General features: G+C 57.0%; 4 protein-coding genes and 1 pseudogene across 4 annotated transcripts in view; 4 read left to right on the top strand and 1 right to left on the bottom strand.

Moving 5' to 3' along the window:
* Positions 1–115: 115 nt before the first annotated feature.
* On the top strand, positions 116–3,762 carry LOC116183119 (mas-related G-protein coupled receptor member H-like). The gene is made up of 3 exons (XM_077784341.1): positions 116–187; positions 2,315–2,414; positions 2,650–3,762. Exon 3 carries the CDS (start codon positions 2,760–2,762, stop codon positions 3,690–3,692), a length of 933 nt encoding a protein of 310 aa, XP_077640467.1. The 5' UTR covers positions 116–187; positions 2,315–2,414; positions 2,650–2,759; the 3' UTR covers positions 3,693–3,762.
* Positions 182–1,314, top strand: LOC110484935 (mas-related G-protein coupled receptor member H-like; annotated as a pseudogene).
* Positions 3,763–5,495: 1,733 nt separating the features above from the next.
* GPR152 (G protein-coupled receptor 152) lies at positions 5,496–6,488 on the bottom strand. Its single transcript, XM_021556077.2, has one exon. It carries the CDS (start codon positions 6,411–6,413, stop codon positions 5,496–5,498), a length of 918 nt encoding a protein of 305 aa, XP_021411752.1. The 5' UTR covers positions 6,414–6,488.
* A 1,686-nt stretch (positions 6,489–8,174) lies between these two features.
* RHOD (ras homolog family member D) lies at positions 8,175–9,801 on the top strand. Its single transcript, XM_021556079.2, has 5 exons — positions 8,175–8,303; positions 8,767–8,854; positions 9,072–9,181; positions 9,268–9,402; positions 9,515–9,801. Exons 1-5 carry the CDS (start codon positions 8,175–8,177, stop codon positions 9,680–9,682), a joined length of 630 nt encoding a protein of 209 aa, XP_021411754.1. The 3' UTR covers positions 9,683–9,801.
* Positions 9,802–10,747: 946 nt separating this feature from the next.
* KDM2A (lysine demethylase 2A) overlaps positions 10,748–20,023 on the top strand; it is a 33,583-nt gene continuing 24,307 nt past the window's right edge. Inside the window, exons 1-3 of the mRNA XM_021555935.3 lie at positions 10,748–10,846; positions 11,169–11,196; positions 12,407–12,511. Coding sequence (XP_021411610.1) covers positions 10,827–10,846; positions 11,169–11,196; positions 12,407–12,511 — 153 coding nt within the window. The 5' untranslated portion in view covers positions 10,748–10,826. The remainder of the gene's footprint in view (positions 10,847–11,168; positions 11,197–12,406; positions 12,512–20,023) is intronic.

Genomic DNA, 20,023 nt, shown 5'->3' with positions numbered 1-20,023 from the left:
CACCCCACCATTTCCACTGCCCTCCTCCCCTGCACATCTCACTCGTCCCCACTGAATCCTTCCCACTGCAGGGATCTGCTGAGGAGCCTCATGGTCCATCCCTGGATTCTCCAAGCACGGACTCCCCATCCACTCTGACCACAGCCAGGACCACATCCCACCGCTTGCCCAGCGTCCATCCATGGAGGTGAGCACCATGTCTTCATCTCCTGCCTCACCCACTGAAGGAGATAATATATGTGGGATTGATATCACTGATGTGGCCATGTGGGGTATCATGCTGCGCATCTGCCTCTGTGGGCTGGCTGGAATCTGGGCTCTCCTCTGCCTCTTCAGCTTCTGCAGGAACCCCATCACACTCTGTATCTTCCATTTGGCTATTCCCGACTTCAGCTTCCTGGTCCATTCTGCTTCACCTGCTGGAGGAACTTTCCTGCTCCAGTATTATGCTCCTGGATAACCTGAGTTTGTTTTTCCTGCTCCTGCTGTTCTCTGACACCACGGGGCTGTACCTGCTGACAGCCATCATTATCAAGAGATGCACATCCATCCTCTGCCCACTCTGGTACCGCTGCCACTGCCCCCAGCACCCATCAGGGTTCATGAGTGTCCTTCTCTCGGCCCTCCCCTTTGTTACAGTGGTTATCCTGTCCCTGTCACTCAAGCCCCAGCACTGCCAGGTGTCTCATCTCCATGAATGTCCTCAACCTCCTGCTCTTTACTCCAGCTGTGGTCATTTCCAGCACAATTCTCTTCAGTGAAGTCAAGCCTGCCTCCCAGCAGCAGCACCCCAAGAGACTCAACATCATTCTCCTCCTCACTGTGCTCTTCATCCTCCTCTTCACTCTCCCACTCAGCCTCTGGACTTTACTGCAGCAATTCAGCTGTGTCATCCCAAGTGGTTTTCTTGCTCACCTGCATCCACAGCACCATCAACCCCTTCATCTACTTCTTGGTGGGGAGCAGGAGGCCCTGCTGTGTGGAGTGTTGCAGGAGGCCCTGCTCCATGGGTCCCTAAGGAAGGCCCTCCTGAGAGGCTTTGGGGACACAGAAGAAAACATTGCCCACAGCAATGATCCCGTCATGGACACAGAGCCCTGAGCTTGTTGATTCCTGCCACTGCACTGGTGAATAACCCCGGGACTGCAGCTGAGGGATTCCTTGATCTTCCTGAACAATAAATACCCACACTATCACCTTCTGTGTGCTGGAGCATCCTCACCATCTTTCCAGTCCACACAGAGATCTGAGAAATGCTCCTGGCCAGTGAACTCCGTTGTGCTGCCGCTTCATATTAAATGTGGTTTTTAGCGAGCCCCTTGGCGGTGACTTTTTCAGCGATCTCAAGCACTCGTCTGGAGCACTCCCGCGGTGTATTCCTGCAGGAGAAGGGAGCAGCGGCGTGTGGGAGGGATGCCCTGAGGGAGCACACGGGAGCAGGGCTTTCCTCCTCCCTCCCGGCTGCTGGAGCCCCATGGCCAGGAGGGGCAGAGACGCTGCGGGAGTCGCGGGTGCAGCAGGGGAGGAGCGGGGCTCTGGGGGTGCAAGGTGGCCCGGGGGGGTTGCGGGGGGTGCTCTGGGATTTCCGAGGAGGTGAGGAAGGGTCAGGAGAGGAGGGATGCTGCCGATCCCCGATCTCAGCACGGGAGGGCAGCAGAGCCCGACGGGCCGCGCTCGGAGCGCGGAGCCGCCGCCGGCCGGGAAAGCTGCGGCGTGGGAGAGGATGGGAGAGGATGGAGAGCGGGATGGGGAGCAGGGATGGGGATGGGATTGGGAGACCTGAGCGTCCTTTGGCCCTTTGGGGAGGCTTTGGCAATGATCCCAGAGCTCTTCCCAGAACGTGAAATGCTTCTGACGAGCACCCAGCGGCTTCATCAGCACTGCCGGCACTGCCGGCATTCCAGTGCCACCAGCACCACCAGCGTCCTTCTGGGGGGACGCTGACCCCACAGGGAAGGGAAATGAGGAGTGGTAGAAGCCCTTCAGGAGAAGGGAGGCGGATGGAGAATGGGACATTCTGCAGGGAAGCAGTGTTTCTAATCAGGAGGAAATGATGAACCACTTGCAAAACTCTGCAGATTGTCTGGCAAAAGCCACTTCTTTATTGGACAAAACTCAAAAAAATCATTATAAATTACTTTGTAGGAGTGCAGGCGCACCCTGACGTAGCCAAAGGTGCAATTTCCGATTCCCCTGTGATACCACCGAGCCTTGGGAAACAGCAACAGCACAGGGCAGAGAGGAGCCAGCAGGACAGCAGTGAGGAGCTCGTGGTGATCTGGGCACTTTCTCCTTCATGTCACTGACCTGGCAGGAGCCGCTTTAGGACATGGATCCCAAAGGAGCCAGAGGTTCCAGGAAGCGCCGCTGATCTGCACAGACCCCTTTGCCTGCTGCTGCCCCACAGGGAACAGGTCAGTGGAATGTTTTCCTTCCTCTTTATCCCAAACTTCCTCTCCTCCAGCAGCTGCTCTGTTCCTGCCACCCTCTCCCAGTGACCCCAGTGCCCTCCCCAGCTCCCCCCTCCTCTGCCCTGTGCTTCCCTTCTGTGTCTCCTGGTGAACAGCCCAACCCTCTCCCACCCCACTCTTCCTCCACCCTCCTCCCCTGCACATCTCACTTCTCCCCACTGAATCCTTCCCTCTGCAGGGAGCTGCTGAGGAGCTGCATGGTCCATTCCTGGATTTTTGAACCACTGACTCCCCATCCACTCTGACCACAGCCAGGGCCACATCCCACCGCCTCCTCAGCATCCATCCATGGAGGTGACCACCATGTCCCCATCTCCTGCCTCACCCACTGAGGGAGATGACATCTGTGAGACAGATGTCACCAGCGTGGCCATACACAGTGTGACACTGCTCATCTGCCTCTGTGGGCTGGCCGGGAATGGCGCTGTGCTCTGCCTTCTCCAAAGGAACCCCACCACCTTTTACATCACCAACCTGGCTTTCGCCAACTTCTCCTTCCTCCACTTTGCGGTCCACTCCACCCTGCTCTACCTACTGGAGGATGTGTCCTGCTCCACAGTCGCTCCCCTGGTGTTCCTAAGGGCACTTTTCCCGCTCCTACTGTTCTCCTACAACATGGGGCTGTATGTGCTGACAGCCATCAGCATCGAGAGGTGTGGTTCAATCCTCTTCCCCCTCTGGTACCGCTGCCGCCGTCCCCAGCGCCTGTCATGGGTAGTGTGTGCCCTGCTCTGGGCCCTCTCCATCGCTGTCATTGTCACAGTGACTTCCCTGTGCCTGTCACAGGAGCACGAGCACTGCCGGGTGTCTCTCATCACCATGTATGCCCTCAACCTCTTCCTCTTTGCCCCAGCCATGGTCGTTTCCAGCACAGTCCTCCTCATTAAGGTCAAGTGTGGGTCTCAGCAGCAGCAACCCAAGAGACTCGACATTGTTATTTTCCTTGTTGTGCTCTTCTTCCTCCTCTTTGCTCTCCCCCTCAGCCTCTGCAATTTCCTGCAACAGCTCGGTTACATCACTGTGTCCTCCGAGGTTGTTATCCTGCTCACCTGCATCCACAGCAGCATCAACCCCTTCATCTACTTCTTGGTGGGGAGGTGCTGGAGGCCCTGCTCTGTGGGGTCCCTCCGGCTCTCCCTCCAGAGGGTGTTTGAGGGGCCAGAAGAAAACACTGCCCACAGAAATGATCCTGCCATGGATACAGCCTTCTCAGCCTGTTGATCCCTTCTACTGCTCTGCTGAAGGACCTTGGTGCAGAGTCGCCTGATTAATAAATAGCCACTGTATCACCTTCCCTGTGGTGCTGTATTCCTGCAGGAGAAGGGAGAGGAGGCAGTGCCAAGGACCATGTGTGAGGGATGCTCTGCAGGGAGCACATTCCCCCTCCCTCACGGGTCCTAGAGCACTGCTCCCCAAACGGATCCTTCCCAACACTGTGATGCCAACATTCCCCCTGGCACCTGGGTCCTGCATCCCACTGAGGTCTAATATCAATAAACAGCACCATGAACCCCGAGATCCTTTGCCCCCTCTCCCAGCGCTTCCCGGCTTCTCCTGACTCCTGCTGCCAGCCGGGAATGTGGCTGGAAGGAAGGGACACACCCATGGCTTGTGCTCCCTGGAGCAACCTTGATCCCCAGTGCCCCGAGCCGGGCTGGCACTGGCACAGCTGGCATGGACAGGATGGACCAGGAGCTCAACATTCCCTGTGAGTGCTCTGTGAGTGTCAAACCAAAGATCTCCCCAGAGATGTTTAGTTTTTAATTTTGTGAGCCAGATGCAAAGGTCTCTCAGCCTGCAGAAATTCCTCCTCTCCACTCCTTTCAGTTGCCCCCTCAGCAGGCTCCGATGGTGCAGCAGCAAGGAGAGGAAGAGGCCGTGGTCCTCAGCACGGCCACCCCCTTCCAGGAGCAGGGTGGCACCTGTGTTTGTCACCATGGGCTCCACGGGGCATCACCCTGCTCCCTGTGGCTTTGCTGAGGTCACCAGCCCCACCACATCCCACACCTTTTCTCCAGCCCCACCACATCCCACACCTTTTCTCCAGCCCCACCACATCCCACACCTTCCCACCAGCTCCATCACATCCCACACCAATCTCCCATCCCACTCCCCATGCAGCCCACCCACCTCCCATCCTTCCCATCTCTCCCAGCCCCATGCCTGAGGCTGCAGTCCCTCCCCACGGGCTGCTCACTCCAAACTGCCTCATACGGTTTTTGGGGACTGTTTCCCTGGGACATTCCCCTCCAGAGCTTCACCCGCGGTGTCCCGCCCCCCAGCCTCCCTTGGAGAGGGACGAGAGGCGACAGCGGGATGGATCCATTAGCGTTTATTGGGGAGAAGGAGCGCGGAATGGCCAGGAGTGGACACACTGCCGGGTGGGGACGGGCTGTCGGGGGAAGGCGGCCCTGGGCGGGGAATTTGGGATGTCAGAGGGGATCGGGAAGGGTCCGGATGCCGGCAATCCCAAAATTTCTCACAGGAGGGCAGCAGAGCCCGACGGATCGCGCTCGGAGCGGCCGGCAGCTGGGAAACCTGCGGGACGGGACAGGACGGGACGGGACGGGACGGGACGGGACGGGACGGGACGGGACGGGATGGGATGGGATGGGATGGGATGGGATGGGATGGGATGGGATGGGATGGGATGGGATGGGATGGGATGGGATGGGATGGGATGGGATGGGATGGGATGGGATGGGATGGGATGGGATGGGATGGGATGGGTACAGTGAACAGGGAAGGGGAGCCGAGATGAGGATGGTTTGGGGATAAGACTGGATTGGGAATGCAGATGGGATGTGGATGCAATGATAGGGATAAGGACGGGGAGAGGGTTAAGGATAGGGATAGACACAACAACACGGATCAGTGGGATGGGAAAAGGGATGGAAAAGCTATGGGATGCATCCTGACTCACAGCTGCAGGAAGATGACCTGCAGGCCTGGCTGGGAGCAAGGGTGGACAGCTGAGCATGAAGCCAGCACGGACAGCACAGCCGGTGGGACCACAGTGGCCTTTCATCTGGACATTGTGGTGATCCCTGTCTCCTCAAAGACCCTCTGGAAGGCGACCTGGAGGGACACGATGGAGCAGTGCCTCCAGCAGCTCCCCACCAAGAAGTAGATGAAGGGGTTGATGCTGCTGTTGATGCAGGCAAGAAGGAAAACCACCTGGGAGGACACAATGGTGTAGCTGAGCTGCTGCAGGAAATTCCAGAGGCTGAGGGGCACTCCAAAGATGAGGAAGAAGAGCACCGTGAGGAAGATAACAATGTAGAGTCTCTTAGGCTGACGTCTCTTGGAGCCACACTGGACCTTGATGAAGAGGATCACATTAGAGATGACCATGGGTGGGGCAAAAATGAGGAAGCTGAGGGCATACATGGAGATGAGAGCCACCCGGCAGTGCTCATGCTCCTGCGACAGGCACAGGGAGGTCACCACGACCACGACAGCGATGGAGAGGCCCCAGAGCACGGCACACACCACCCATGACAGGCGCTGGGGACGGCGGCAGCGGTACCAGAGGGGGAAGAGGATTGAACCACACCTCTCGATGCTGATGGCTGTCAGCAGGTACAGCCCCATGTTGTAGGAGAGCAGCGACAGCAGGAGAAGGGACCTCAGGTACTTCAGGGACACGACAGTGGAGCAGGACACATCCTCCAGCAGGTAGAGCAGGGAGGAGGGGACCATGAAGAGCAGGAAGGTGAAGTCAGCGACGGCCAGGTTGAGGATGTAGACAGTGATGGGGTTCCTGCGGATGTGGAATCCGAGGAGCCAGAGCACAGCCCCATTCCCGGCCAGCCCACAGAGGCAGATGAGCAGTGTGACACCACCTATGGCCACATCGGTGACATCGATCTCACAGAAATCGTCTCCTTCGGTGTCCATCACAGGAGATGAGGGAGGTGGGGAGGTCTGGTTCAGCTCCATGGTGGAAGGTGGGATGTGGTCCCCAGCTGTGGGTCAGGGCAGAGGGGGGTTAGTGGGATGTGACAAGGAGGGGGATCCTGGTGAGGTGGCACAACAGGGCTGGGGACAGGGGGGCTGTGGGATGGCTGGGCGTGAGGTAAGGGCGGAGGGAGGGTTGGATCAATCCAGTCATCCCGATTAAGGACAACTATGGGAGCGGTGAGAGGGGCTTTGGGGACATCCAGGGAGAAACAAGCAGTGCCCAGGGCTGGACTCTGGTCCCAGCCCCCTACCTTTCTTTGGGGCCAACCTGTTGGTGTGTCCGAGCAGGGCAAGCTCCCTCCTTCCGGTGCTTCTTGCCACGGTCTTCTCCAGTGCGGAAAACTGGGGTCTCCACGTCCTCAGAAGCTCCAAGCAGCCTATTTGTCCCCAAATAAAGCTGCTTTTTGGGGCGTTTCTGCACAATCACGGGTCAAACACTGAGAGCACTGGGCAGCTACACACAGGCTGCCTCTTCTCCCGTCAAAATTCTGTTTTGCGGGAAAGGAAATGTTTTGTCCGAGCAAATACCCAGAGGACAAACACTGCAGCAGTTACATCTCACTTTGAAAGAATCTTGATGCTTTTAGGATTCAACCTGATATCTCATTAGACTGGTAATTGCCACCTTCCTAATTGTTTGATGTTGCTCCAGCCTCCTCTCCCCATGCTGCCCCGATGCTGGCATCCTTCTGAGATTGTTCATTACTGCATCTGTGCATTTTTCTCCCAGCCTCCCAGCATGAGAATCCCTCTCCTCCGATTCATCCTGCACCAGGCCTGGGGGAGAGTTTGGAATTTGTTGCCTGAGCCATCACTTTGGATTCACTCCAGTTGGTCTGGGGGCTCCAGAGCCCTCCTGGACTGGCTGGTACCCACTGAGAGAACCTGGAGAGGCTGGTGGCAGATGGGGGAATGGCAGGGGACCGCACACACGACCCCACATCCCTCCCTGCAACCCCACACCAGAAGCACCCATTCAGCCCCACCAAAGTTTTGGGGTGGCAGAAGAGGGGAGAGGGTCTTGGGGACATCCCAACAGGGGCATGGGGGACATCACTGCTGGGATGGCATGTCCCCGAGCAAGGCAGTGTGTCACAGCCTGTCCCACCCGTGTTGGGATCACTAGGAAAAGACAGGAGCAGGTGTGGCTGAGCTGGGTGCCAGGGACAGAGACTCCAGCATGGCACAGCACGGGTGTGACAGCAGGGGTGGCAGTGACAGCGGGGCCAGGGCAGTGAGTCACCCCCCACCGGTGCCTCACTCCACCCCTGGACTTTGCCTCCTGCGGATGCTCAGGGCAATAAATCCCAGGCTGGGAGGCGGGAACGGGGCGTCGGGGAGGGCACAGGGGTCCCGTCCCTGGGGGCTGCGCTGTGCAGGGGGATCTGCACGAGCAGGGCTGGGATGGGGAGTGGCATCAGGAGCGGGATGGGGATCAGAGTGTGCCAGAGGCAGCGGGCAGCAGTGCGAGGGAGCGTCGCGCAGGCAGGCAGGACACGCAGGTGGCAGCGTGACGCTTCTGCACCGCGAGGCCCTGCCGGGAGAAGGTCACCCGTGTGCCAGGACACCTGTACGTGTGTCCCGGCTACTGTCACCGCCGCGGCCCCAGCCCCGCGGCGGGCGGGCCCGGCGGGCGGGTGACAGCCGCACCCTGGAGCGGGCGGGTGCCTCCCGCCTCCCCGTCCCCATCCCTGTCCCCAACGAGGCCACTCGGGCTCCGTGGCCTCAGCGGACGCCCCCATGCAGCGGGAGCGCGGGGAGCAGAGCGCAGGAGCCTCCGAAACCGAGGTCAAGGCTGTCATCGTGGGGGATGGCGGCTGCGGGAAGACGTCGCTGCTGGTGGCCTTCGCCAAAGGGGACTTCCCCAAGGTACCGGGATGCCTGTCCCCTGGTGGGTGGGTGACACTGTCCCTGTGCGGGAGTGGTGACGGGCAAAGGGCGGTGGGACGGACACGGTGGCGGCAGCGGGGCCGTTTGAAGTGGGACATGGGGACATGGGGGTAGCCCAGCCTGGGGCTGATGGGGGCCTGTGACGCCTCTCTCTCTTGGGGAGTCATGGGGAGGAGCAGGGTTTGTCCCTCCGGGAGGGCACATAAGGGACTCAGGGAGTGCAGGGAAGGGGGGCAGCTACAGAGACCCCAGAACCCCTGTCCTGAATCCCCACGTGCCCTGGGATGGGGGACGAGGGTGGGTCCCATCCCACTGCCCCAGGGAGGAAGCACCATTCCCATTCCCTATTTCTCTCCCTGTGCTCTGTTCTGCCCCACTGGGGTCCCCTCTGTCGCTGCCCCCCACAGCTGCCACTGTGACCTGTATCCCTGTCCCCTGCCAGGTCTATGTCCCCACAGTGTTCGAGAAGTACACGGCGTCCCTCCAGGTTGACGGCAAGCCCGTGAAGATCCACCTGTGGGACACAGCAGGTGGGACAGGAGGGCACAGGGCGGGCAGTTGTGCCCCCCACTCTCCCATCCGGGCGTTTTGGGGTGCCCCACACTCGTGGTTATGCCTTGGAGGGGTCTCCCCCTCCAAGGGGTCCCCATGACCATGGGAGAGGGGGGTTAACCCACAGCCATCCCCACAGATGTCACTTTCACTGTCCCAGGCTGGCATGTAATTGTTTCCTTCTCCACCCGGCAGGACAGGAAGACTATGACAGGCTTCGCCCTCTGTCCTACTCAGACGCCAACGTTGTCCTCATGTGCTTTGATGTCACCGACTCCAACAGCTTTGACAACATCCTAACAAAGGTAATGCCACCCCGGGGTGCTGCCTGTCCCCTGTCCCCATCCCTGGGTGGCACGTGCCCATCCCGGGGTGACGTGTCCCCCCACAGTGGTACCCGGAGGTGAACCACTTCTGCAAGGGGGTCCCGGTGCTGCTGGTGGGCTGCAAGACGGACCTGCGGCAGGACCAGGAGGTGCTGCAGAAGCTGAAGGACGGACGGATGCAACCCGTCTCCCGCCAGCAGGTGGGTGTCACTCCCAGTGACACGGCACGGGACAGGACAGGGGTGGTCCCCAGCAGCAGACAGTGCGACAGCAGGGTCCCGTGGCGGGGTCTGACTCTGTGTGTGCCCACAGGGAGAGGCCATGGCCCGGCAGGTCCGCGCCGTGTCCTACATGGAATGCTCGGCCAGGTACCAGGATAACGTCGGGAACATCTTTGTGAGAGCCTGCCATGCCGCCATCAGTGCCGCCCGCCGGAGGCAGCGCAAGGCGGGACCCAGGAGGGTCTGCGTGATCCTCTGAGCCCCCCGGCAAGGCACAGCCCCCCGGGATCTCCTGCTGTCCCCGAGCTCCGACCGCACCACGCCTGCTGCCGCACCTCTGCCTCCGCCACCACCGGAATGCCGCTGCCACCCTCCCGACCGGGGTTGGCACGGCTGGTCACCACGGGGGGACAGCAGGAAAGCTTTCCTTGGCACGAACTGTCACGCCTGGATCCCAGAGACCTGTGCCACCACGGCTGCCAGCATGCCCTGCCAGCCGGGCTCTGGGGGCAGAGAACTGATTTGGGGCTCCCCTTCCCGCTGGCAGGCCAGTGCCGGAGGGTGGCGCGGGGTGACTGCAGGGTGATCTTCTGCCATTAAAGTGACACAAAACTCATCGGCGTGAAGGGTCCCTGGGGCAGGAGCAGCCCCTGCACGGCCTGGGGACAGCAGGGACTCCGGGCGGGCGTCAGGGACATGTTGGGGTCCCACCATGGGCCCCGGATGGATGAGAGACCACTGGGATGGGGTCACCTGCTCATTTTGGGTTGAGGTGTATGTGAGCATGTCCAGGTATGTCCTGCACATACAGGTCTACAACCTTATATATAGTTATATATATATGTTTATATATATATATTACCATACAATGTATACCTAACTATATAGCTGCTTTATAACCACCCATATGACTATATTTACTTTATATGCCACTGCATACATTTAGGTTATGACTATCTATATAACTATGTATAGTTTATAAAAACATTGTTAATGTCTGTAGCGTATAACTACTGTAAGGAGCTGTGCGCAGTTACCCAGGCGGATGTAGGTACCTGCCGGTGTCTCTGCAGACCCCCACACAGCCGTGCAGGCAGCCGCGAAGCCCGCGGGGACACCGAGGGGCCACGAACCCCCCAAAATCCCACCGGGGCTCCCCCTCGCCGGCCCCCCCGACAGGGGCGTGGCCACGCGGCGGAGGGGGCGTGGCCACGCGGTGGGCGTGGCCTGTGTGCGAGTGGGCGTGGCCGGGCCCGAGCCGCGCGGGCGCGGGGCGGGGCCGGGCTGGGGAGCGCACGGCGCAGGCGCGGCGCGCGGGTTGCCGGGGGGGGGGAGGGGGGCGCCCGTGCGTGCGGCGCGTGCGCGCCGCGTCGGTGTGTATGTGAGGCTCTGACGGGTTCAAAATGGCGGCGGCGGCTCCTGTGTGAGGAGGGGGAACCGCGTCCGGCCGGGGGGCGGCGGCGCCGGGGGGGCACCGCGCGGGCGGCTCGGGGCGGGCGGCGCCGGCCGAGCTCCGGCGCTCGGCGGCGGGGGGGGTGCGGTGGTGGTGGAGGCGGCGGCGGCGGCGGGGGGACGCGGGCCGCGGCGGCGGGGGGCGGCCGGCGGGGCTGTCAGCGCCTGCTGCCCGCGCCGAGAGCGGCGGGGCCGGGGGCGCGGCGGGGCCGGGGCGCGATCGCTGCTGACCGGGGGGTTTCTCCTCCTCCGTCTGTTCTGTTCTCCCCCCGCCCCCCCCGTGCCGGCGGTAGAAGAGGACAAAGGCGCAGGAGAGACCTGGTGAGCACCGCGGGGGTCACCGGCGAGCCCCGAGTTTTTGCGGGGTCCCGGAGCGGGAGCGGGCGCGGGCGGGTCTCCCCTTGCCGGGCCCCGGGAGGCCGCGTCGGGAAGTTGGGGAGGGGGCGGCGGGTGCCGGCTGACAGCTCCCCGGGGACCCTCCCTCCCTCCCGCCCGCCTCCCCTCCTGCCCCGGCGGGGCCGGGCTGGGGTGGCCCGGCGGGCCGGGGGTTGCCCCCTGCCCCGCGGCGGGGCCGGCGCGCTGAGCTCCGCTTGTCCGGTTGTTTATAAACAGAGTTCAGCAAGTGTGGGGAAACTGCCGCCCTCGGCCGAGCCGGGAGCCCTGGTGCCGTGGTTCCAAGGGAGGCAGGGGTGGGGAGGGTGCTGGCGGGACTGGGAATGCTGTGCTGTCCAAGCCGGGGGTCGGGGAGGAGCAGGATGGAGTTAGTTCTCCCTGCGTGCTCGTAGCGGTTCTGTAAACACTACGAGAGAGGTGGCGGATCCCCTTCCTCGATCCCGTTCCCCGATTCTCCTCGCCGAAGGTCCGACTTAGGCATAGTCCTGGGGATTAAGAGCCGTGCCATACCCAGGCTTTGGTTGGTTTCTGTCCCTTTAAAAAAAAAAGTGTAGGTGCCATCTGACGCCCTGGGAGGTTTTCCCGGGTTGGTGTGTGGTGTCACAAGGTGGTACATTTGGAGAGTTCAGCATTTAGGTCTCCTCCAGCCAGGAATTAGATCTCTAACTGCTTCCCTGCTTGGGTGATGTATGTAGGAGATCCCACATGCCTTCCCTGCTCGTGGGAGATGTCCTGTACCACTGTAGTTTCTCCCAGGTGCCATGGTACAGGATATCCTGAGGACAGTGATTGTGTTGTTTGGAGAAGTTGGCTCTCCAGTATTTAATTTTGGAGAAGCCGGGGTTTTACAGCGCCTTTTCTGTTTTTTATCCCACTATGGGCCAGTGGAGCTGCTGGTGGTAGTGTGGAGCCAAGGTGGGAGACCTGCAGCTCCTGTTGTGTAACAGAAGAGCTGGTGAAGTCATGTACCCTGACATTTATTCTAAGTTAGAATAGGAGCCTTAAAAGTTGGGCTTGGCTCATCCACTGCATTCTCTCAGCCCCCAGAGCAGGTAGGGGTTGGCCCCAAAAGGAGAAGGGAAGTGAGGGGTGTGGGTGTCCCTGTGCCCTTTTTCACTGTTTGCCTCTGGCTTCCAAGGAGGAAGAGGACGATGACAGCAGTCCTGGCGTGTCCTTCTCGCTCTCCTCCGAGGAGTCGGAGATGGAGCCCGAGGAAGAACGGATCCGTTACAGCCAAAGACTGGTCAGTAGTGGCCTTGAAACAATCCTCTTCTAGTGTTGGTTCTGTTGCAGCTGGAGGAGGGAAAGGCTGTTCCTGGCAGCAGGGTTGAACAACCCCAACCGGCTGGTGGTGGATGGATGCAGCCTGCACAGAGGTGTGGGCTTGGCTTAGTGGCTTTGTGGGTCCTTTTGTGTCACCAAATTTGTCCTAATTAAGGGAATTTGGCTGCTGAGCTCTGGAAAGGGGGGTTGGAGGCTGAAGCTGGGAAAGGAGCTTTGGGATAGGAACTAGAAACTGGTGTCAGTGTAGTTTCTCTGTCACAACAGAGTTTTTTCTGTGTGTCTGTGACAAGCAGAGGACCTGAAACACTGTGTGTTACCAATCTTGATTTGAGTGGTTGTGAAAGCTGAGGGAACCAGCTCCAGCTTCAAGCTCCAGTTTACCTGTGCCTCTTCCCAGTGTTTTCTTCTGAAAGGAGATGTTCCAGCATTCAGGTCCCAGTCAGGCCCTGTCAGGAGCTCTGGTGTTTGTACTGGGAGACTGCATGAATCCAATGGTCTGGAAATTCAGCTATAACTGGGAACAGCTTGGGAGCTCTGCTCTTAGAGTCTGAGGTGATATTCCCAGAGATGCCAGGGCAGGAGGGAAGCTGCTGTGCCTCCCACGCTGTTTTGAGGCAGTTGCAAGCCCCCAGGGAGGGCAAGTGGCAGCTCTGTGGTGGAGTCCCTCTCTGAGTCACAGCAGTACCTGTATCCTCACCTTCAAGGTGCTGCCCATAAAGGTGAATCCTTATCCTTTAATTCCCTGGAATCATTTGGTGTGAGGCTGTGTGGTTCTTGGCATTAAGCTTTGTCCTCAAGATGAGCAGTTCTGGGTGCTGGGGAGTTCCCAAGTGCTTCGGTGGATGTTTTAATTTGGCATCAGCAGCAGTCCCACCTCCTTCCTCATCCTGACACATTTATTCCCACAGCTGTGCAGGATGCAGCCCAAGGTGCTGAGTTGACTGGGGAGTGATCCAGGACTAACCCAAAACATCTGGCAGGTGAAGGGGGCTATCAGCCAGGAACTTGTCAGTTTAAAAATGCTTATCATCTCTCATATAAAAATCAGGAGGAGTTGGTGTCCTGGTGCAGGTGGGCTGGGCTCCAGCAGAATGTGCTAAGCTGGATAAATGCCTGCAGGCTGATGAGCTCCATGTGCTTAAAGGGTTTGGGAAGGCACATGGGCAGCAGGGTGAGGCTCACCTGGACTTGTGTGGCCTCTTGTGTGTGTGTTGTCTGTGCTGGCCTGAGGCCCAGGGAGGAGGCATGACCCCTGTGTGGTGGGTAAGGCTTAACTCCTACCTCCTGCCATGCTTTTCCTGGAAACTTCCAGCTCATTATGTGCTCCTGCTCTGTCAGTGACGCTCTCTTGCTGAAGGACCCTAAAAAGATTATTATTTTTCTTCTGTAGAGCATTCTTTGACTTACTCGAATATCCCATATATGCCTTGGACTTGGGAGCTGGGTTAGTAGGCCTAAATGAGAAATTCGAAGTAGGGAAGTAGTGAGTTGGTGGTACAGTGTGTTTCTGCTGCTGTCAGCTGTGTGACTGGGACTCAATTAGCAAAAAATAAACATATTTTTTAAAAAACCAATCCAGGTGTGATAGTAGTTCTACCAGCCAAACAACCTGGACCAGAATAGTGTATGGTGGTGAAGGAGCTGAATTAATTGTGTGGTTTGATGGTACCAGCTGAGATGGCAGAGGCTGTTTGTTCTCTGGTGTTTCAGGTAATTACGATAACAGTATCTTTCTCCTGACCAGTTTCTATCAGGCCATAGAGGAAATCTTGAGTGTTCTGTGTTACTTTGTTTAGTTGGCACTAATGTTGATTTCCCCTGCTTCAACAAAAATCCGATGTGTGTCTGTTTTGTGAATGAATTTATCAGTGTTGGTGAAAGATTTGGGTTTGGAGGAGAATTTCACCTCTGCTTCAGGTGTGGTCACGTTCCTGCAGGAATTCTCTGCCAGGTCACACATGCCTGTGTGGCACAATGCCACTTTGATTAGGTGGCTTGCAGCGCCCTAACTGTACATTCTTCCTAGTTCAGGCTCTGCATTGATGACTCCCAGGATAGCACAGGCCTGGGTGAGTTGCTCTGGACTCAGGGATATCACTGGGAGGATGTCTTGGATGCACCCATCCAAGGCCATCTGTGAGAGAAGCTGTGTCCTGCTGAGCTCTGGGAGGCTCATACAGGCAGTGGGTGATGCTGAGTGTGGAGAGGACACAGAGGAGCAAGTTATGGGATATCCATGCTCCTCACCCAGAGACTGGGAGCACTGGAAGTGGGACTTGCAGGTGCTGTGGAGTAGTTTTCTGCTAATTCTGCCTGAGTGTTCTGCGCAGCTCCATAACGAGGCAGTTCTTGGGGCTTGGGCCGAGGTGCCAGCATTTCAAGCTGGAGTTGCGTGTTTTGCAGGCCCTTAATGGAGGAGCTGAAATGCTCTATTGTGTCCTGAGCCTGAGTGACAGTCCAGCCCTGGCACTAACAATGCCACAGTCCCTCTCTGAGACTTGGAAGTCTTTGCTGGCTGTCGCTGGGTGGTTGCACCCAGCCCATGTCACACCAGACTGTTGGGCTCCCCATGAGGAGCCTGGACTCCTTAAAGACTCTGGAGAGAAAGATCCATTAGCCTGCTGTTCACAGAGGCTGCCTGTCCTTCTGCAGAGCAGTCCTGCCATATTTCTGGGTGCTGGAAGTGTGAGGAAATCTCACCTGCCTGCTCCAGGGCTCATTTTGGCAGGCCTGTGCTGTGAACTGAGACTAGTAAGGCCCTGTGAATTGCAAGCTGGGATTAGCACATTACCACAGTGCTGCCATGTGCTTGCAGTGACAATGTTCAGGGTGAGAAATGAAGGGCAGCAACACTGGATCACTTCGGAATGACTCGGGAGCACAGCAGGAGAGTGCCATTATCCAAAGGACAAATCCCACTCATCACAGCCTTCCCAGCAGTCTGGATCTCAGGGTGTGGTTCTCAGGATTGCCCCGGTGGCGGAGCTGGTTGAAGAGGTTTTCTCCCTTCCTCCCTCAGTGAGTGCTCCGGGAGCTGATGGCCCTGAGGTGAATGCTGCCTCAGGCAGTTGTGCATCATGCCCTGGATGAAGTTGGCAGGGGGGAGGCACCTAGTCCCAGCTGTTGTCTGTGCTGGGATAGTGAGCAAACCTGACAGGGCTGGAAGTCTGAGATGGAGAGACAGGGTGGGGTAGAAACCTCTTAAACTGGCTCTGCTGCTGGAGAGAGCCCAAGGAGGAGCCTCACCCTCCCTGGGGGCTCTGTGGGCTGAGCCACAGCTCCTGCTGGGGGTGCTGGGGTGTTGGGCCCGAGTGACCATCTATGGCTGGGTGCAGTGTCACACTTATTTTGACTGTGGAAGAGTTGTGACACCCATGAAGGGATATGGGCTCATGGAGCAGGAGACCTAAGTGCTGTGGGTGCTGGAGAATTAGGGAGGTGAAAGGGGAGCTGGGGAGTGCTCTGTCCCTTGGTCTGAGGCAGTCTGTGTCCTGCCTTAGCACTGCCCTGCCCTCTGGTCAGATCCTTGTGTGAAATTTGAGAGGAGGCTCTGCCTGTCCTTACCAGCCAGAAGCTGAGGGCTGTCCTGTAAACAGCAGTTACCAAACCTGCCCTTGCATGTCGGTGTCCACGCTATCCCCTGAGAGAGTTCAGATGGGCTTTGCAGCATGTGGAGCCATCAGCTGGGGGATGAAGCATGGGGGAGTGTGCAGGACAAGGTTTTTCCTCCAGCCCTGTGTGCTGTGGAGTGATCCCAGCTCAGCCCATGCCTGAGGGATAGCACTGCTGGCTCTGCCTGGTGCCCAGTGTCCCAGCAGCTGGAATCTTGTGGTTTCAAACTTTTTTGTATCCTTTCTGCAGGATGGATGGGGTGATAGTTCAGGACACACAAGTCGTGGGACCAGGAAGGCTCACACATGTTGATAGGACACTTGTGACAGTTTTTCTCACAGGCTAGGAATAAATTGAGAGATAAATGGCCTCAAAGCTGAGAGAGGGAGATCAGGGGGAACAGGCTGTGGGCTGCCTGTGTCAGGTAAGATAGGAAAGAGGAAGATGCAGCTTTCTACCTTCCCTGTATTGCTCCGTCTTGAGTGTTTCACAGTATCCCAACAGTGGGATGCAAGGAGCAATCCCATCAGGTTCAGCCCAAGTTCTGGTTTGTCCTGTAAAGCTGCTCACTGCCAGGTAATGATCCTTGAAGATTGTGGGTGTTTGTCACCCCCAGGTATTGGGGGCTGACAGAGGCCAGTCCTGCTGCATACTGGCTTTTCCCACACTGATTTGGGACTCATGAGTGTGCTGGGGTGACCCTGCCTGTGTTGCTCCCTGCAGACACTGAGCATGAGATGAGCCCCAGGAACTGGGTGAGAATTTGGGTGTTTTTACATCACCTGCTCCCTCTTCCCCATGTTTGAAATGTGACACTGGAAATTCCTGTCAAGCCAAGCTCCTTCCTGGAGTTCCTCTGTACCCTGTGTGAAACCCAGCCTGGCCAAATGTCCCTGGTCTGCTGGACACACCTCAATTGCCCAGTCTAGACAGGACCCAGGCAAGGGGGGTAATTAATCTCTCCCACATGCCTCAAACTGGAGGCACTACAAATGAGTCATTCCAAATGACCCAGGTGTAATAAATGAGCTCTAAATAATTCAGGGGCTGTTCAGATTTGGTCTGGGCAGGGCTTTGGTGGAAGCTAGCAGCAACTGAAGGCTATTCTTGGAAAGCTTTAGAAATCCCTGTGAGCATTTAGATCCTGCCAGATGCATGACTCTGCTGGTCCCTGGGAGAATACATCCCTGAAACCAAGTGGATGCTGTTCCTTGTCAGCAGAGAGAGATACAGGAGGTAAATATCTGCTGGATTCTTACTGTCCCAAGCCTGAGTGTGTCCTAGAAGCTGCAGTGCTGACTAAGCAAGGAGCCAAACACCACAGAAGCACTTCAAGTTACCTGTGAGTTACCAAACAATCTCTGCAGGCTTCATTTATGTTCCTATAATAGCCAGGAATAAGTTTTCCCAGGGTTATCCCAGCTGGAGGTGATACTGACAAGTCAGGAGAGAAGTCCCTGTGTCCCCAGTGCCTTTTTAGTTATGTCAGGAGCCACCCAGATTTACAGGTCACTGGCTGGATTTGGGGGAGAAAGGGCAGATGTGGGAAAGTGATGTTATGCTCAGGAGGTGGAGAAAAAAGGTGCTGCACTAATTTTGTCCTCTGAAAATGTATAAAGGAAGCAATTCCCTTCAGGATGAGATCTCTGGTGCTGCTGCTGAGGGAAGAGTGTTGCTGTTTCCAGAGGAGGAAATGATGGCCAAGCCTTTATGGGGCTGTGAGGAGCTATGGTGTTTTTTGCTTTTCACAGGAGCCTGCATTCTCTGTGCTGCTGATGCTCCCTGTTTGCCTCTTTTCCCAGTTCTTGGCAGCCAGGTGGGGAACATTTATAGCTGGTTGTGGGTGTTGCTTTCTGCCACTTGGGGTGGTTCAGGTGAACCTGGTGACAAAGTGTATCCTGGGAATCCATGATGGGGGGAGAGGAAATGGAGCTGTTGGACAGGAGTTCTGTCCTGTTCCTGTGTCCGTGCTTGTGCATCTCTGTTGCTGTAGCAACAGCACTGGGAGTAAACAGCAATGAGCTGGCTTTCCAGGGATTTTGAATCCCTCTGGAACTTCCAGGAACTTGAACCAGAGAAGTTTTTGGGCTGAGATCTGCTCAGGGTTGCAGGGTAGTGGATTTTCCATATTTTAGCCATTGTTCAGTACACAAAAGAGCTTTACTAAAGGTGCCCCCCCCACCCTTTTAGGTCAAGGAGAAGGCTTGGTGAGCTTTGTTCATGCTGGTCCTCAGGGCTGGGAGCTGAGTGCACAATTCTGTTGTGTTTTAGCTGGTCCTGACAGAATTTGGGAGAAAATGCCACTTGAGAAAAGTCCTCCTTGTTCTTCCATGTACCCCTGGCTCTTGGGAGCTGTAATCTTGGGATAGAGCTGAGGCAGCTGAAAGTGGAAAGGAGAGGGCTGGCAGTGCATGCTCCTTTAAGGTCAAGCTGCCTCAGTGTCTTTAATTTGTTGTGCATAAATATTTCCATGTGTCACTGAGCCCCTTTGCCCCATTTGGAGTAAGGAAGGGACGAGTGCTGGGTTCCTTATGGAGGAGAGGGGGGGGGAGTGTGTGCAGGGATGGTGTAACAGCACAGAGACCAGAGGAAATAAGAGGAAATATCCTTCCTAGTAGCTGGATTCCCGCATTGTCCATGTTCTTCCCAATGGCCCTGGGTTGTTTTTCCTCTCCCTGAGCATCTTCAGCCCCATAGCCTGCAATGCAGCCAGTCTGCTGCTGTTCCCTTTAAAAAACAGTGTCAGTTGAGCAGGAATTGCAGTGCAAACCTCAAAGCTTCCTGCATTTTTGTTATTCCAGTACTCCTGTGGTCCAGGGATGGGACAGAACTGGCAACAGGTTTTGGCAGAGCTGGGTTGGGACACTGGGAAATTTGGAGAGCGAGCACTTCCCTGATAAAAAAATCCAAGCTAGTCCTGTGATTCTTTATTGTGCTGGAGACAGAGAGGTCCCCAGCAAGGAATTAAGTCACTCAAGACTGACCTGCTACTGCTGATCAGCTGCACCTCTGAGTTCATATGGTTCTGTCTGTCCCTTGTCCTGGGTCTCTGCCTCTTGGTCTGTGTGGGCTCAGTGGTGGGAATATGGATTAAATATGTATAATTCTCAAGCCAGCCTTTTCTGGAGCAGTTTGGTCTATTTTGTTCCATTTGGGGAGGATTCTGTTGCCTTCCTGCACAAAGCAAAAGGAGGAGCAGAACTGGTACTGCTCATCTACCTCACTGCATAGGGCACATGCTGGGGGACTCCTGACAGGGAAAGGGCTGCACATGGGTTTTTTTCCTTGGATTTCTTCTGACTGGGAAGGGGTGGGATGTCATTCAAGGCGTTTTCTCAGTCCTTTCCAGAAATGAGAGGGGTGAATGTCAAAGGACGGCTTTTAGCACTGAGGGTCAGTGTTCAGCCTTGAAATGTTTTGGAGGGTTTGATGGTCCTTCAAGAGCTGCTCTAGGCTTGTGTGGAATCCAGGCAGGATTTGTCCCGATGCCATGGCTGGTGGTGGAAATGGGCAGTGTGGGGGTTAGCAGTGCCATCAAAGCCCCTTGGGACAGTGGCTGTGTGTGATAGAGGCTGCAGGTGACTGGAGTGAGGAGCCAGAGCCTTTCGCAGGAGCACGCTTCCTTTTTGGGACTGCTGCCAGAGCTGCCCATCTGTGATCTGATCTAGCATGTTCCTCTGCTTCATGGTTTTGCTGCTGTGCCTGGTCAGTGTGTGGTTTGGGAGCAGCTGTGGAGCTCTCCTTGGCCTCTCTGTGTTCCCTCCACACTTGCCTTGCTCCAATTCCCCAAATTACTCCATGTGTACATTCAATTTTGTAACCCAAAAGTGCAAACCAAAGCGTTCTCCCTGGTCATTCT

This window comes from Lonchura striata, chromosome 6, assembly GCF_046129695.1.
Source record: "Lonchura striata isolate bLonStr1 chromosome 6, bLonStr1.mat, whole genome shotgun sequence".
Classification (NCBI taxonomy): Eukaryota; Metazoa; Chordata; class Aves; order Passeriformes; family Estrildidae; genus Lonchura; species Lonchura striata.
This window is presented reverse-complemented; position numbering and strand designations above follow the sequence as displayed.

Excerpts from the sequence above, each read along its gene's own strand:
- LOC116183119 (XM_077784341.1), top strand. The coding sequence starts at position 2,760 with ATGGAGGTGACCACCATGTCCCCATCTCCTGCCTCACCCACTGAGGGA.
- GPR152 (XM_021556077.2), bottom strand. The coding sequence starts at position 6,413 with ATGGAGCTGAACCAGACCTCCCCACCTCCCTCATCTCCTGTGATGGAC.
- RHOD (XM_021556079.2), top strand. The coding sequence starts at position 8,175 with ATGCAGCGGGAGCGCGGGGAGCAGAGCGCAGGAGCCTCCGAAACCGAG. Across the intron at positions 8,855-9,071 it reads CCACCTGTGGGACACAGCAG|GACAGGAAGACTATGACAGG; the intron begins GTGGGACAGGAG and ends TCCACCCGGCAG. Across the intron at positions 9,403-9,514 it reads AACCCGTCTCCCGCCAGCAG|GGAGAGGCCATGGCCCGGCA; the intron begins GTGGGTGTCACT and ends GTGTGCCCACAG.